Source organism: Lotus japonicus, chromosome 5 (genome assembly GCF_012489685.1).
Source record: "Lotus japonicus ecotype B-129 chromosome 5, LjGifu_v1.2".
NCBI lineage: Eukaryota > Viridiplantae > Streptophyta > Magnoliopsida > Fabales > Fabaceae > Lotus > Lotus japonicus.
This window is the reverse complement of record NC_080045.1, coordinates 18,563,918-18,579,623: the sequence shown is the minus strand read 5'-3', so window position 1 is coordinate 18,579,623 and position 15,706 is coordinate 18,563,918. Positions and strand designations below refer to the sequence as shown.

General features: G+C 38.5%; 1 protein-coding gene across 1 annotated transcript; it reads left to right on the top strand.

The window, feature by feature from the left end:
• Positions 1 to 5,282: 5,282 nt before the first annotated feature.
• Positions 5,283 to 10,209, top strand: LOC130717181 (transcription factor E2FA). Its single transcript, XM_057567319.1, has 14 exons — positions 5,283 to 5,709; positions 6,455 to 6,644; positions 6,810 to 6,860; positions 6,977 to 7,062; positions 7,153 to 7,241; positions 7,611 to 7,665; positions 8,008 to 8,060; positions 8,147 to 8,197; positions 8,315 to 8,363; positions 8,498 to 8,563; positions 8,660 to 8,736; positions 8,936 to 9,167; positions 9,323 to 9,389; positions 9,502 to 10,209. Exons 1-14 carry the CDS (start codon positions 5,488 to 5,490, stop codon positions 9,624 to 9,626), a joined length of 1,413 nt encoding a protein of 470 aa, XP_057423302.1. The 5' UTR covers positions 5,283 to 5,487; the 3' UTR covers positions 9,627 to 10,209.
• Positions 10,210 to 15,706: the final 5,497 nt, after the last annotated feature.

The following is a 15,706-nucleotide window of genomic DNA, read 5'->3' as shown; positions in this document are numbered from 1 at the left end:
TTGAATAAAAAAGTAAAGTCTAAGTAAAAATGGGTTTCAGGCTCAGATATTCAAATATATGGCGACTCGGTGAAAATCCGAGCGCACCGGCAGCGATTATAGCATGTTGGGTTAGTGGGGAAGGTATTTGGAAAGAAAAATTGAAGCTATCAGACATTTTTTCATACAACTCAAAACTTTGGGCACGGAAAGACATGAGAAAACCCGACAGAAAGAAGAAACAAAAGTATGATTAAGCATCCTTACCTCTGCACCTACGCGTAGCTTCTAAAATCAGGACGATCGGGCAAGAATCAGAAAAAGCTCTGCACCCCTCTCTTTCTCTCGGCCACTCTTGGGGAAAATGAGAGAATTTCTCAGTTTTCTCCTTTTTATAGGCGAGGCGAAAATCTAAAAAAGTGAGATTTCACGATTCTGATCGTTTTGGTACTTTCATCTGCTGATAAAAATCGAGTATTCAGTGACAGAATGTCGAAACTCAAATCGAGGTTCTTTTAATTGAGGAAAACGTCTCAAAGACAGTGTGGGTTCATTTACGCCTAAAAACTACTTTTTGCAGTCGACGTCGGATCAAGAAACTTCCTTCTGGAAAAAGATCACAAACGTCAAAAGGAATGAGACATCGTAGATGGAAACTTCGTGAGAAGCTTCGAATAGAAAAACTCTTCATTCAAGGTCTTAATTAAAGTCACCGAGAAGTTAAGGTCTAGCTTCGGCGGACTTCCGGGAAGCAAAACCTAACTTGTGTGCTGTCCAGGGTTTTGAATCGGAATACTGGTCATGGGAAAATTACTCGGAGGTCCTTATTCTCCCTTCAATTCTAAAATTCTCTTAAACGGCGCTCTAGGAGCGGATATAGCCTTTTTCGGACACTGTCGACCTTAGTCGGGTGCGAATATGACTCGTGCTATCAATCAAAATGATTATAGTGTCATCCTTAAACATACTCTGAACTTAGTTATCATATAAATAATATTCATGACTCGCAATAGGGTTCGAGTCAGGAGAATAACATAAAATAATATAATATAACCACTCAATCATTTAATATATCAAAAATAAATAAATAGTCTAGTTATTTATTTCGGGGTCTTACACACAAGGTCTTAGATGAACAACCCATGTTCAAGGCTCTTCTTACCTATTCCTACCAGTGGTTTATTACTTAGAACTCCCCCTAAGTATGAGACCCCTCTCACTTTCTCTCACAATCACTGCCACAATGATTGAACTTACAATAAGCAACACAGGTTTGAAGATATTACAACCAAACTAAACAAACCAACTCTAAGCCTTATGATCAACAATGATGGCAGTGTAGTGGTGTACACATAACACAATAAGGACTCACAACACAACCCTAGAAATACAATGATATTCTGATCAATGCACAATCCACCATCGGACAACTAGGGTTAGGCTTCTTAAATAGAAATTCTTCAGCAGCCTTTGATCTTCAATGGGCTTGCACGAAAATAGAATCCACAAAACAAATATGGAACAAATCTTCTTGTCAGAGATTTGATCTCAAACAGATTTTCTTCACATAGTAAAACAATCACCTCAGACTAAATCTGGAACAAATCTTTTTAAACCAGTATCAAATCATCTTATCAAATAAGATTTGAACATAAAAAGATATAATCTTCTACATTTTAAACCAAATCAAATCTTCTTGAGCAGATTTGATTACACTTGATATATTTCCAGATAACACACGAACGCTTCTTCAACAACCCTAGCTTGTTGATCACGTAAAACAGTTCAAAGCTTCTAGAATAAACACGCAACACACAGCAGCTTCGCAGGGACAAATGTTGCATCCACGATGCTGTAACATTTGGTCTCACATCTTGTCACAGACAAATACACCTTAGCTAAAATGTAGACAATTATGATCAAAGGAACAACAGTTCTTAATGTACATTTATATACATCTCGTAAGTGTGTATGGACAACAGCCTCAATTATAATCTTTGCAAATCAATATGCCTGAAGAAGCACGAGAAAATAATTCTTGTTATGCTTGGAGACAGAGGCGGAGCCAGAATTTTTATGGAGCCTGGGCAAGGTTAAGTCAAAGCCTAGCTGGCACATCTGACGTCTGACGTTGTGGTCGCGGTTGCAGATGCTACGGTTGCGGGCATTGCAGCGTGAATAGCCTGTTGCAATGGCTATCGTCGTGAACTTTTTTTCTACTTGGATAAATAGTGGTAAACGTTGACATACTCGAACAGGTGATAACTAAAATATTATTTTTAAATAAATATATAATATATTAAAATAAATTACTATTTTATATTAGTCTAATATTTTTAATATACTTTGTAAAGTAGTAATAATAATATATCCTAATTATATGATCTTTAAACATGCTACCAACATAATTTAAAATGTTAAACTTAGTTTTCTTTTTCTAGTAGAACATGATATTGTAACATAGAACATGATTACACATGGTTTACAATATATATGAACTAAATATTAGTTATTTTTCAAAAACTAAATACGTTTTTTTGTGAATGAGTTATGTATTATATAGAAAGAAGGTAGCAGTACAAGATCAGATACGATCAGAACATAAGACTCAAAAAAATAGGCGTGGAAGCCCTTTAAAATATTTACCCTGTTTTTGTTTTTTCAATTACCCAATTTTAAAATGTTTTAAAAGAAACCACACAATCCACTTTTTTTTTTGTGCTCCTTTGGCCACCAGTCTCCACGGGGGAAAGGGGCCCCACGTGATTAATCTGGCTCGGGATACGGTAGTGATGTCCCTGACCACAAAGGTTTTTATTTTTGACCTCGGAGGGTATCAAACCCGGGCCAGAAGCCTAGGTGAAATCCCTTAAGGAAATGCACATTCACCACTTGTGCCACCCCTTGTGGTTCAACCCACTTTTTTTTGGTACAACACACAACCCACTTTAAAAAATTGACGAGGCCCAAACTCTTTTTTAAGAATAGCATAAATACCAAACCCTAATTATTACCTTTTATTTTACCCTCTGTCATTGTTCATCATCATCAACAGACAATAGTCGTCGACTACTTGTAGGTTAGACTTGTGCCTTTTTCTCCTTCTCCCACTTTCGTCTTTCTCCTTCCTCCTGGTTGCCACCCTCTTGGCTCCGCTAGACCGCCTCAAAATGCCCCTCTCTTTCTCTACTGCCCTTTTTTTTGCCCATGCTGCTCTTATTTTCTTGCCCAAAAAGAGCCCCTCACCCCAAATCAATTTTTTTTGGCCATGGAGCCCGGGCAAGTGCTCAGGCAGGCCGGGGCGGTGGATCCGCCCTTGCTTGAAGAGACATGTACATGAATACTCGTTCTGCTTGAATAGGCAGGGACAAAGAATACCCAACAATGCTTGAAGATGCAGTTTCAAAGAATACTCAACAATGCTTGGAGATGAAGTTGGTAAATAATACTCGTTGTGCCGGGAGAAGGATGTACAAGAATATTCGTTGTGCCTAGAGAGGCACGTACAAAAATACTCGTTAAGTCTGAAGAGACATGTACAATAATACTTGTAATAAAAAGTCATTGATACTTGATAGTGGAAATCTTATAAGTGGTTGCCAAGACCTAGCGTACCCCACATATATAGGGTGAACCATGATAAAAGATGTGTGTGCACTGTCTGTTGCCTATCTCTTTACTTTATCGTTTGCACTATACGTCTTTGGACTAAACGCTCATATGAAGATATCCTTACAACGTCCAACAAAATCTAGCTAATTGCGATCAAATTATATGGACACAATCCAACTCTCCTTATTGTGTCCTCTGATCAAGCCTTCAATATTTATGAATTTATAATTATAATTATTTAATATATATTATATATATTTAAAAAATATTAGTTAATCATCATCGGTTTGACCATGATCTGACCATTGAATCTTAAACTCATGTCTTGACATAACAATGATTGGTTCGGTTCTGAAAATATTGCTTATAACTAACATATTTAACATAATATCTATATAAAAACTAACTATACTTACTAATTTAACCTGTTGAGTGATGATTTGATTGATACTTTACTCATTTAAAAATAGATAAGTAGTATCCGATTTAGTATAAAAAATTGATAAATTTAGCACTTATCACTAATGCGAAAAAAATAAATTATTACTTATTAAATTATAGCAATGACCTCTGAACGGATAATGAGTTAATGCTCCATTTCATTATTGGTAATTCATAACGTTTACTACATCTATCAAATGATTATGCGCTTTGCAACTTTACTTTTCCCTTTCGGGGTTCACATTTTTCCCTCAATGTTTGGCGGGTGCAATTCTTGAATTAGGTATTGGAGAAAACTTATCCTCTTGGCCGTTTGAGTCGGGTGCTTAGTTATCTTTCTTTGACGACTAGTCCCGTCATGTTAAAAAAATAATTATGAAGTAATTGATTAATATTTCCATAAATAATATTGATACATGAAAATATATATTCTAATTAACTAATCAATTAATATTAATTCACACAATTTAAATAAATAGTTTAACATTTGATAAATTTCGGGGCAAAAATCCCTTTGTGTTGTGTCTTTATTTTCCCATGTAAAAAAAAGTTGTATAAGGGTTTTTCTAACATTGACAAATATTGTATACGATAAGAAAATTATTATATTGAAATATTTATCTTTTAGTAACAACTTTTCACTTTTTTATCTTTATCTTATACAATAATTCAAGACCAAAAAAAAAAATCTTATACAATATTTGCATAGCTTAAGAAAAATGTGTAGTAAAAATACACACATATATCTTACATCAAAATAAGTGAAGATATTTCTATTAACTTTATCATGCACCAAACTAATCAATTACTCGAATTGTAGTAGTCTTGTAGATCAACACGTGGGGTTTATTCAATTTAATTTAACCAATAATGAATTTTGGTCACGCAGTCCCCTTAAATATTCAAATGAAAAAAATGGTCAGTACTAAAGTCTTAAGCCAATACCATAAAATTTAGTACAGCGAGTGGATAATTGAACTCTTTTAAACATCTAGTTTATAATTCAATCCCTTAATAATGTATGAAGAAAGATTTGTTGATTTGTTGTAAGTTGTCTACTCACCTAATGCGATCTCAGAGACTCGATAATTAGTCTCATAATTACCCGCTGTGTGATACCTTACATAAACAAAGTGTAAAGAGAATAAGAAAAAAAACCATAGGACAGTTTCACAATAATGGTGCACTAAGTAACGTGGTTATTATTATTATTATTATTTTTTCATTATTATTGCTGAGGGAGTTCCCTCCACATCTATCCGAAACAAATTCCCTCCTTCCCTCGTTTTCTACTCCTGCCTCCACACCCTAAACTCCCTCATTTCCTGCAACCTTTTTTCCTCTCTCTCTCTCTCTCTCTCTCTCTCTCCACCACTCTCTCTCTCTAAAACCCTAGTCCTCTCCGATCGTTCCACCCCAATTCGGATTTCAACCACCGTCTTCCCCCGCCACTCAATGTCCAGCACCGCTGGAGCTTCTGACAATCGCGCCACGCCACCGCTCCAACCTCCCAACCGCCCACCACTCAAACGCCACCTGGCCTTTGCTTCCACCAAGCCGCCATTTGCTCCGCCCGATGATTACCACACCTTTTCCGCCGCCGCCACGACCGCCGCTGGTCCCGATTCTAGGAGAGGCGCCCATCACGAGCCTGAAGCTGTCGTTGTCAGATCTCCGGTGAGTCCTTCTGCTCTGTCTTACTCTGTTGGTGAATAATTGGGTCGTGCTTGTGTTTGGGTATTCCGAATCTGAAATGATTCTTTTGTGTTTTTTTTTGGTTAGGTTTTGTTTTGTTTAATTCTCTTAATTTTTTTCTTTGAATTAGTTGGACTCAGCTTGATATGTTTTTTGATTTTTTGGTTAATTTGAAGCAAATTGTTGATTGCGTTGTTTTTAGTTGTTTTTTATTACTTTCATGATGAGAAGACTAGTTTGTTTCACAATCCTGGATCCAGACTCGAGTATAGTGTAGAGGGGGGAATTTAGCATCTGCGTTTCGGGTTTATTTTGAAGTAATAGTTGACGATGCGGCAGAGCTAGGGCTTAATTGCAAGACAGTGTGACTTCCTGGTGGGATAAAATGATTTTGTAGGGTGTGTTCATCTGCTGGACTGATTGCCGCTGAAACTGCGAATTCTTGTGCAATTTTAAGTCTTAGTGGCTTATGAACTTCATTTGTGGTTTAGTACGATGAGATTGAGTTGCTCCTGAACTTTTTTCATTTGTGGCGTAATGTGTCCCCCCCTTCCTGTTGGAGAGCTTAGGATCATTATGAGTTATGACTTATTGTATGTATAAAAGGATAAAATTATAACTCTTGCTTGGTTGGTTGCATTTGGTCACTTTCGTGTGTCTGTATATCTTTGCTCATCTCTTGTCTCTTGCTAATCTTATTATTAATGGAACCTGATGGTGGTGCCAGTTCATAAAGCGGAAGAATGGAATGAATAACAATGAAGGAGACTCACAAAAGTGGGGTAATAGCCCTGGAGGCACTAACGTCATGAATAGTCCTTTTAAAACTCCTGTGTCTGCAAAAGGGGGAAGGACACATAAGTCAAAAGTTTCCAAAGAAGGCAGATCATGTCCTCCAACACCCATCTCAAATGCTGGCAAGAATTCCCCCCCTTATTTTTCCTGTTGAACTAAGTTTACGATTCAATTGAGAATTTTTTAGTGCTTCAAAGCAACTTATATGCTCAATGTGTTTTGCTTCTTCCTTGCTGTACTCCAGCCATAATATTGTGTTTGATCAGACAGTATTTGTTGACATGCAGGTTCCCCTTCTCCTCTTACTCCTGCTAACAATCGTTATGACAGTTCCTTAGGTAATATTGGAAGATGTTTTAATCAACAAGCCCCTTACATTTCATTCCCTAATAGGGTATGTCGAATGTAGTTATTTCCAAGTGAAAAAAATGACAATTGTACAGGAACTTCACAGGTCTTTTGACAAGAAAGTTTATCAATTTGATCAAGCATGCAGAGGATGGAATGCTTGACCTAAATAAAGCAGCAGAAACATTGGAGGTCCATTTTTTCGTTTAAAAATTACAATCAGAGTACCTGATATTTATTCTTTCTGTATCATATATAAATTTATGTTTTCCTCTTGTATAGGTGCAAAAAAGGAGGATATATGACATAACTAATGTTTTGGAAGGGATTGGTCTCATCGAAAAGAAGCTCAAGAACAGAATACATTGGAAGTAATATGTGGTGCATATTTTTTTTATAAATTGGGTTAAATTTGTTTTTTGTCTTATATAATATGATATTTTTGTTTTTTAGTCCCTATTTAAATTTTGTTTATTTTTAGTCTTTACTTTAACTAAATTGTTTGTTTATAATCCCTTACCCGGGACTAAATAAAAGTATGACTTTTATGTTTTTTGAGAGCTAAATAAATAAAAATTGAATGAAGACTAATTATAAAAATTATCATATTTTCGCAGATCAAAAACATATTTAACCCTTTGTAATTCCTTTTTATAGAAATGTAGCTTTTCTTTTGTTTAGCTAAAGTTTAGATGTATGCATAAGAGCATAGTTCTTATATCTGACCCTGTGGAATGTAGGGGAATTGAATCTTCTACGCCTGGTGCGGTTGATGGTGATATCTCTATGCTAAAGGTAAATGATGTGGATGCTGTTTTCTGTGAGGGACCTATTGACAATGTGACCCAAGGAACTAGCTTATCAGTGTCATTTCCATGGCTCATGTATCTTTGATTCCATCCATAATGTTTGTAGCAGCACTCAGGCATTTACTGGTTCAGGACCTTTGTTGGTCAAGTTCTATATTTATCATTGTTAATTATATAAAAATTTTAAGAGATTAGAATGACTTAGTATGGCTTAGTGTTGCATATTGTTAATTGGGCTGTTTGCCGCGTGGCTTTGACTTAGTATTTGTAGTATGTTATAGCGTATTGTATTGTTAATTATGCCGTTGGACTTTTGGCTGTCTTGCAGGCAGAAACTGAAAAACTTTCTTCGGAAGAGCAGAGATTGGATGATCAGATAAGGTAAAGGTTGCTTTGCAATTGGAAAAGCAGAAATTCCTAGTTTTTTAACTGTTGGCTTAATGCTGATCCTTCTAAAATATTGACAGGGAAATGCAAGAAAAGCTTAGGAGTTTGAGTGAAAATGAAAACAACCAGAAGTAGACTTTTCCAAATTCAGTTTTTAGATTCATTTTTACTTTGCCCTCCCTTTCATAAGAAAAAATAAACGTGTCATTAAGCAATAAGCCTTATAATGATTTTTCAATTCTTGTTAGGTGCCTTTTTGTGACTGAAGAAGATATTAAAGCCGTTCCTTGCTTCCAGGTGTTTTTTCTTTCCTTTTTATGCATTCCACTCCCACATTATATATTATTATTATGAATATTGCTGTGTTCTCCTTCCATGCTGATAATATTTGAGGTTTTCTTTTATTAATACTAGTGTGTTCCTTCGAGCAGAATGAAACTCTGATAGCAATCAAAGCTCCTCATGGAACTACACTGGAAGTCCCTGATCCTGAGGAAGTAAGTTTAGGGCGTAATTTGCTGAAAGGTTCATGATCTTTTTAAAACTGGTGTTTCTGATGCATGATGGAGAATTATTGCTTCTGTATGCATCAGGCTGTTGACTATCCACAGCGAAGATATAGAATCATTCTTAGAAGCACGATGGGTCCCATTGATGTCTACCTTATCAGGTATAACTGCCACTTCTTTTACTATTATTGTTTCCTTTTATGTTAACCATCACTCCATATAGAAATCACACTTTTACTCTGTATTTCATATCATTTGTTTAATAGTTTGCTGGAGTTGTATACTTTGTTGTAGTTTTCTAGTTAATCTATCTAATAATAAATTTTCCATTAATCGTTGTAATTTCTGTACTGCCTCTAGTCAATTTGAAGAGAAATTTGAAGAGATTAATGGTGCTGAGCCCCCCATCAGTCTCCCACTTGCTTCAAGTTCAGGTTCCAATGAGCAGCTAGTGACAGAAACGGTTCCTACTGAATTCAGTGGAATAGGACTTGAGCCTCAAGCTCAGCTCTCTTCTCAAGGGTACTCTGATCTGAATGCTTCACAAGAGTTTGCTGGTGGCATGATGAAGATTGTCCCTTCAGATGCTGATGTAAGTATATTGTAGTAATGATTGTAAGTTCTATTGGCCAAGTTGGCTTATGGTCCTTTAGTTGTTTTCTCATAATTAGCATTAAGTGCTTGGGATAACAGTCATTCTTTGATGTAATGCATTGGCACTTACTGATATTTTTGTAATTTTTGTAGAATGATTCAGATTATTGGCTTTTATCAGATGCTGAAGTTAGCATAACAGATATGTGGAAAACAGATGGTATGCTTTTCAATTTTTTTTGTGCCTTTATATTATCCTTTCTACCTTTTCTTCTCCTGCCTTATGTCTTCTTTGTAGTAGTTCATCTAATTCCTTAACTCCAACCAAACAGCTAGTGTTGACTGGAATGGAGTGGACATGCTTCATCCTGACTTTGGCTTGGTTTCGAGGCCGCAAACTCCATCATCTGGGTTTGCTGAAGCACCACCCACAGCAGCTAACTCTAATCAGAGGTGATTCTGATTTGTCTATTAGTGGTATATCAGAAAATATGGTTTGCCTATCATCCATTGCACAGAGGGAAACTGCTTCAATAGAGTAATTGCTAGCTTTGTGAATGTTGAGGATGCTGTCAGGAGCTGTGTAAATGTCAAGCAGGGAGTTTTTGCTGCACTAAATCATTGACTCTGTTATGAATAAACTAGTTATGATGGACATAATATGCTCATGGAGGATTTAGGTTGGAAGGTAGGGAAGCAGGGACAAGTTTTATTCAGAAAATGTTGCTACTGTATGATTGGAAAGCAGGCTCCATAATCAACATATGGTCATATTATTAGCCATAATTGAAGTCTGTGGCATCGTCGGTTCAATGTTTTTGAAGATGAGAGAAGCTATGTAGATGCTGTGACTTCAAACAATCTACAAGGGTGGACTGGATATTGTTAGGAGATGAACACCTTATTATTAAATTATCATTCATGCATTGTAAACATTTGATAAATATTATGCGAGTAAAATTATGTCAATTATTTTCCCAAATTGCTCCAATGTTTTCTATTTTCTTCTACTCTTAAAATGAAATATGTCGTTTGAGATATTTAATGTGATAAACTTGAACAAGTTATTGACTTGATCATTGACTTGATCATGATACTAGAAGTCATGGCAATGGGTGGGATGGTCGTGAGTAGTACTCCCCCCCTGTATTCATTATCAATTTCTGTTATTAGGTTTTCATGCGGATATTCATTTTTATTAGTAGGGATATTGAATAAAATTGTGTCATGAAAACCAGAGACATGGTGCGGGGTCTTATGCCTCGTGCTTGATGATTCCTTGATCGGAGATCAATGGGAGGAGGCCCGGCGATGCCTAGATGGATCAAATCCCCACGGCGGCTACTCAAGCAACGAGTCAAAGGGTATGGAGAATAGTATCTGGTAGCTTAAGGAGAGTAGAGGCAGGGAGGAGAAGATTTGGAATATCCCTGTTTGTGGATGGCCTGCGTGATCAAACATCCCACCAACAGTTAAAGGATGCTTTTTTCAGGTTTGGCAGAATCCTTGGAGTCCTTGTCCAAAAGACTAGGAGGAGACAGAGGCAAAGCAAATTTGGCTTTGTCAGATTCAATCTAGAGGAAGACGCAATGGCTGCAATGAGACATGAATGGCAAGTCCCTGTTTGGGGTTCCCATCATGGTTACCATGGCAAGATATCTCGTTCGACCACCATTGCTAGAGCCTATAGCAACGAGCAGGCACGTAGAACCCTTTCCAGCAGATACCAAAGCCCACAAGTTCGAAAAAAAGGAATATTAAGAAAATGTGGAGAGGGAAATAGAGGGCAGAGTCTCAACATGAAAACTCTCAAGATTACGACTGTCTTTTCTATACTTCGGAGGATGATAAAGCGAGAGTGGCAAGAACTCTCATTGCTACCCTCAAGGGAATGCAGAACATTCAATCAGTAGAGGAATTTTTGATCTCAAAAGGAGTCCATGGGGCCAAGCTTATCTCAATGGGGGTCAAAGAAGTTGCATTGGAATTCAATGATATTTCAACTATGCGAAATTTCTTGAAAGATGTTGGGTCAGATATGAGGAGAAAGTTCGATCTCTTCAAGCAAGCTACCATTTACTCCATTCCTACCAGACATTTAATCTGGGTTCGACTAAAAAATGTACCTTTGGGTGTATGGAATCGAAGTTTCTTTGCTAGCATAGTTATGAAATGGGGATCTTTTGTTAGGATGGATGATAACACTAGGGACCAGAAGAGTTTTGATTATGCAAGAGTGTTGATAATGTCTTCAACCCCAACTATATCAGATTGTGAATTAAAAGTTAAGGTTGACGACAAGATTGTTCCAATCTCTTTGCAAATGAAGGTCTGTTCACAACAAATACAGATAAACACGAATTCCTCAGATGAATCGGGCTATTCTTCTTCTTTGCAATTAGATCCTACCGGTGTCCTAGCAGAAACTTTCTCAAACGCCACGGTGGTGGAAGAAACGACGGAGCCAGGGGATGATGAGTCCGATTCCGGTGGCTCGGTGACCGGAGGAACCTTGGGTGGGGTCAACCAAATTCAACCTTGTTCCCGATCTGACGCTCTGCAGATGACAGCAACCATTGAGGGGGTCAGAATTGCAAATATCCAGGTTGCCTATCTTAGGTATATTTTCAAATCCTTCATGGAAAAAGGTTGTTGTTGGAGCTCTAATAGGTGTCCAGATGCTCGTCTTTTTGTCCGGCTCTCAACCTACTTTCAGGATAGCCTTGGGTGGCCTACCTTTCACAAACGTAGCACTGTCAAGGATGCAAAAAGATTCATTTTACAACCAATGGATGATAAAGTCAATGGCTGATTAACTCTGGCCCCACAAGGAAATTGTAAACGTGTGTACCCCATTCCGACTTTGTCTAGATATGATAAAAGCTGGGTCAAAGGAATCAGACATTGGGCTTTCAATCTTGGGCCCTACCCCTACTGATGAACCCAACTTCACTCTTTTTGTTGACCTGGGCCGTGTGCAGGTAACTCAACACAAAAAAATAGAGAGGGCCATAGGAGTAAATGACAGTGTCTCACTTTGTGAGACTTACGCTAACCCCCCCCCCCTCTCGATGAACGATTCTCATCACATAGTTTTCCCCACCTCCCACACTGTTACACAACTTTCTCCCTCTGCTGTCTCCCCTTTTCCCACATTAGACGAAATTTTTCTAAGAAGGAGATCGATACCGGCTCGTGGTAGAGGTAGGAGAGGTAGACCGGCGAAATCCCGGCCTGCTACTCGTTTTGGGGCTACAGAAATCTCTACGGTGGTAGGTGCCTCTTCTTCAGGAGTCCCACCCCTTTCTTCTTCCAGGCTTGAAATCTCAGACCCATCCTCTCAGGTGGTCCAATCGGGTCCCCAGCCCCCTAATGGAGTAAAAACCAGAGCCTGTCGAGCTTTGGCTTTAGGTGCCACAGTCGGAGTTGTGCTTGATTGCCTTGAAGAAGAGGCCATGGCTGGCTTGTGTGAACAAATATCTTCTCATCTCCATAACCTCTAACTCCCTGAACATGAAGAGACACTAGGTCTCTTGGAATGTAAGGGGGATGGGTAAACCCACTAAAAGGGCGATTGTGAAGCAGAAGATTCGGAGTTCCAAAGTTGAATTCATCATCTTACAGGAAACAAAGATGGGTGAACATCGTAGGCAGCTACCATGGACATGGATATTGCAATAGTGCCAGCCGTGGGTTCCGCACGAGGACTTGATACTCTTTGGAAAAATTTGGTGTATCAACCCTCTCAGAAATAAAAGCCATTCTAAATGCCCTCATCTTATGTAAAAACCATGGCTTCAAGAATGTGGTGTTAGAGAGTGATTCAATGCTTGATGTGGGCTGGGTAATGCTTAAATCTAATCGCCCTTGGAAACTTCTGAACGACCTCAATCTAATTGATCATCTAATGCCAGAGGTGAGCTGTTCTGGGTCCATCACGTTTTCAGGGAAGCCAAGATTGTCACTGACAGTTTGGCAAAATTAGGCTGTGATCACATTGCTCCCCTATCTGAGATACTCCTCCATGCTCGGGCTTCAATTCAAGGGTGATTTGCGCTTTCTAATTGCTTCTAGTTTGCTCTGATGGCATTCCTCTCACGCTGTTGGCTTTTAGTGCTCACCTTAATGGTGCTTGTCACTTGGAATTGTCCTTATTCCTTGTGTCTTCGTTTTTGGTAGTCAGGGCTTTAGTTCCTTAGTTATAATTATTTGTTAGCTCTTTTCCTTTGTGTTGTACTGTTCTCTTTTATTTTGCTGGGCAAGGTCTGTGTGAACTTTCCAGTCCTTGTGCTATATTGTATCTTTTTAATCTATTAAATAAATTCTGCTTTCTAAAAAAAATTAGTAGGGATCTCTTGTGAGGACTGTCATTGTGGTCCACACTTTAGAAGAAGCTACCGTGCTTCCGCTATGGAATGACATTGATGGGGTAGAGACTCATGGTTTATGTTATGGCACATGAGACGTGCCCTCCAGCATTAAAGTCGGTGTGACCTCACTGATTGAAGAGTCTTGGGCTTCCTTAAGTGTTGTTGGTGGTGGTGGTGCATTGTAGAGGATGCTCTATTGGCAGAGCAGGTGGTGCAGTCTTACCAAGATAATACTAAGCTAGGGTCTCTGCCTTAGACTAGAGCCTTGGAACACGATTTCATGACTAGAGGATCTTCAATGGATGCATCAACTGGTACTAGTCTGATACCTCAATATATTTATGCTAGCGTTGAGGATCAATGTGATGAACTAGTGGATGATTCTACCTCCTTATGCAATGTTAATATAGTGTTAGCCTCCCACACACACACACCATGGAAGCTCGAGCTTTGCCCTCGAAAACTCTTTTTCCATGCATATTTTCGTAGGTTTGCCTTGGAAAAATCATTTTTTGTGCATGAATTCTCAACTTTTCACATGGGAACTCCAGGTGGCACCACGGAAGCTCGACTTTGGGCACCATGACATGACATGACATGACAAGGCAACTTTCCTTACTCCTAAGAAAATCGTTCTTGGTGCGCGCGTACACACACACTTGTGTTGAGTAAATTAGTGTGAGCCTCAACAGTAACGCTATATATTAGGGTTGTCCACCATACGGTTTCAGTCAATTTTAATCAAGATCGTTGGTTTTATCCGTTGTAAAATATCAAACCACCACATGCATGCCACCGTCCACTCACTAACTACGGGTTTGTTCGAATTTGGTTTTATTAGGTGGCAGATTTTTCGGGTGGTTTCGCATTGGTTGTCGATCTAGAAAACAATCGCAAAAAAAAGAACAAGATCGAAGATGAAAGAAACATATCCATTCAGAACACAGAAAAATCTTAACAATGCTTACAATGGAGAAAAATGCTAAAAGGAACATAATCATACAAAATCAAATAACCCAAAATCCCAAAAGCAGGGGAGGCTTTTACATAAACCATTGAATTGCATGCCTCAAATCCCAACCCCATAGGTGAATCTATAGTGCGGTAGAGAAGGGGGATTCACTGGTACGTTGACGGCGTGTAGGACACATGGTTCGTTGAGTTGTGAGTTCTTGAGCGAGAGAGAGGAGAGAACAAGGTTAAGGAACACAAAACTAGAGATGAACCCGATGCATGGAGAAACCCAGAACCAGAACCGCCTTCGCCATAACGAGATCACATTCACCGTGACGAGATCGTCTCCTTTTTCGATCTAGATCTTCAACTCCTTAGGTAAGATAAAGGAGTAAGCTTTTTTAGGAGAAGTGGATGAGTAGATGAAGCTTCCATAAATCTGCGGCAGGGAGAGAGAAAGGGCGAGGACTGCATTGATGGTGGTGAGTGTTGATAGTGGGCGGTGTTGAGGTTGAAGACTGTGAAAACAACGGAAGAGAAGGGATGTTGATGGTGGCACTGCAGATAGGGTTTGCAAGGGCTGAGAAGGGGAGAAGAGACATGGAGTGGTTGTGGCGGCTCTACGATTTGCTGCGAAATGGGAATAGGAACTGAAGTGATGAGAGGAAAGGAAAAGATCAAAAAGATAGAAGATGCGTCTGGTTTGCTAGTGAGTGAATGAGAAAGATGAGCAAAAGGTAAGGAATTTTTTTTTATTTATTTTAGAATGTTTTTGGCTAGCCTCGTATTATCCTAGGAAATGGGCCTGGCCCAAGTTTTTTTTTTCAATTGATATTCGGTCAGTTTGGTGGGAAGGATCCCATACCGAAATCGACTGTGCCAGACCACCTTAAACTGACTTTAATCAATCGCGGTCCGCAGATGCACAAAAAAGGCCATAGATCAAGCCGATCTTTCTTGGATAATCCTACTAAATATCTTGCATCGACTTTTACCTAATTAGTATTGACACTAATTGAAGATATTTTTGAAGTAACTCATGAACCATGTTTTCACTTGGTATAAAAGGTAATTTATAATATGTTTTTTTGCCATTTTTTATCTTTTTATGTGAACCTTAAAATAAATTTGCTAGGAACTCCATTTTATGAACATAATTTTACTTAGCCATAGACAAGGCCATATTTCATAACTTTGGCGAGAATTAAGTTAT

Coding starts and splice junctions, on each gene's coding strand:
- LOC130717181 (XM_057567319.1), top strand. CDS start 5,488: ATGTCCAGCACCGCTGGAGCTTCTGACAATCGCGCCACGCCACCGCTC. Junction 9,168..9,322: donor TTGTCCCTTCAGATGCTGAT/GTAAGTATATTG, acceptor TAATTTTTGTAG/AATGATTCAGATTATTGGCT. Junction 9,390..9,501: donor AGATATGTGGAAAACAGATG/GTATGCTTTTCA, acceptor CCAACCAAACAG/CTAGTGTTGACTGGAATGGA.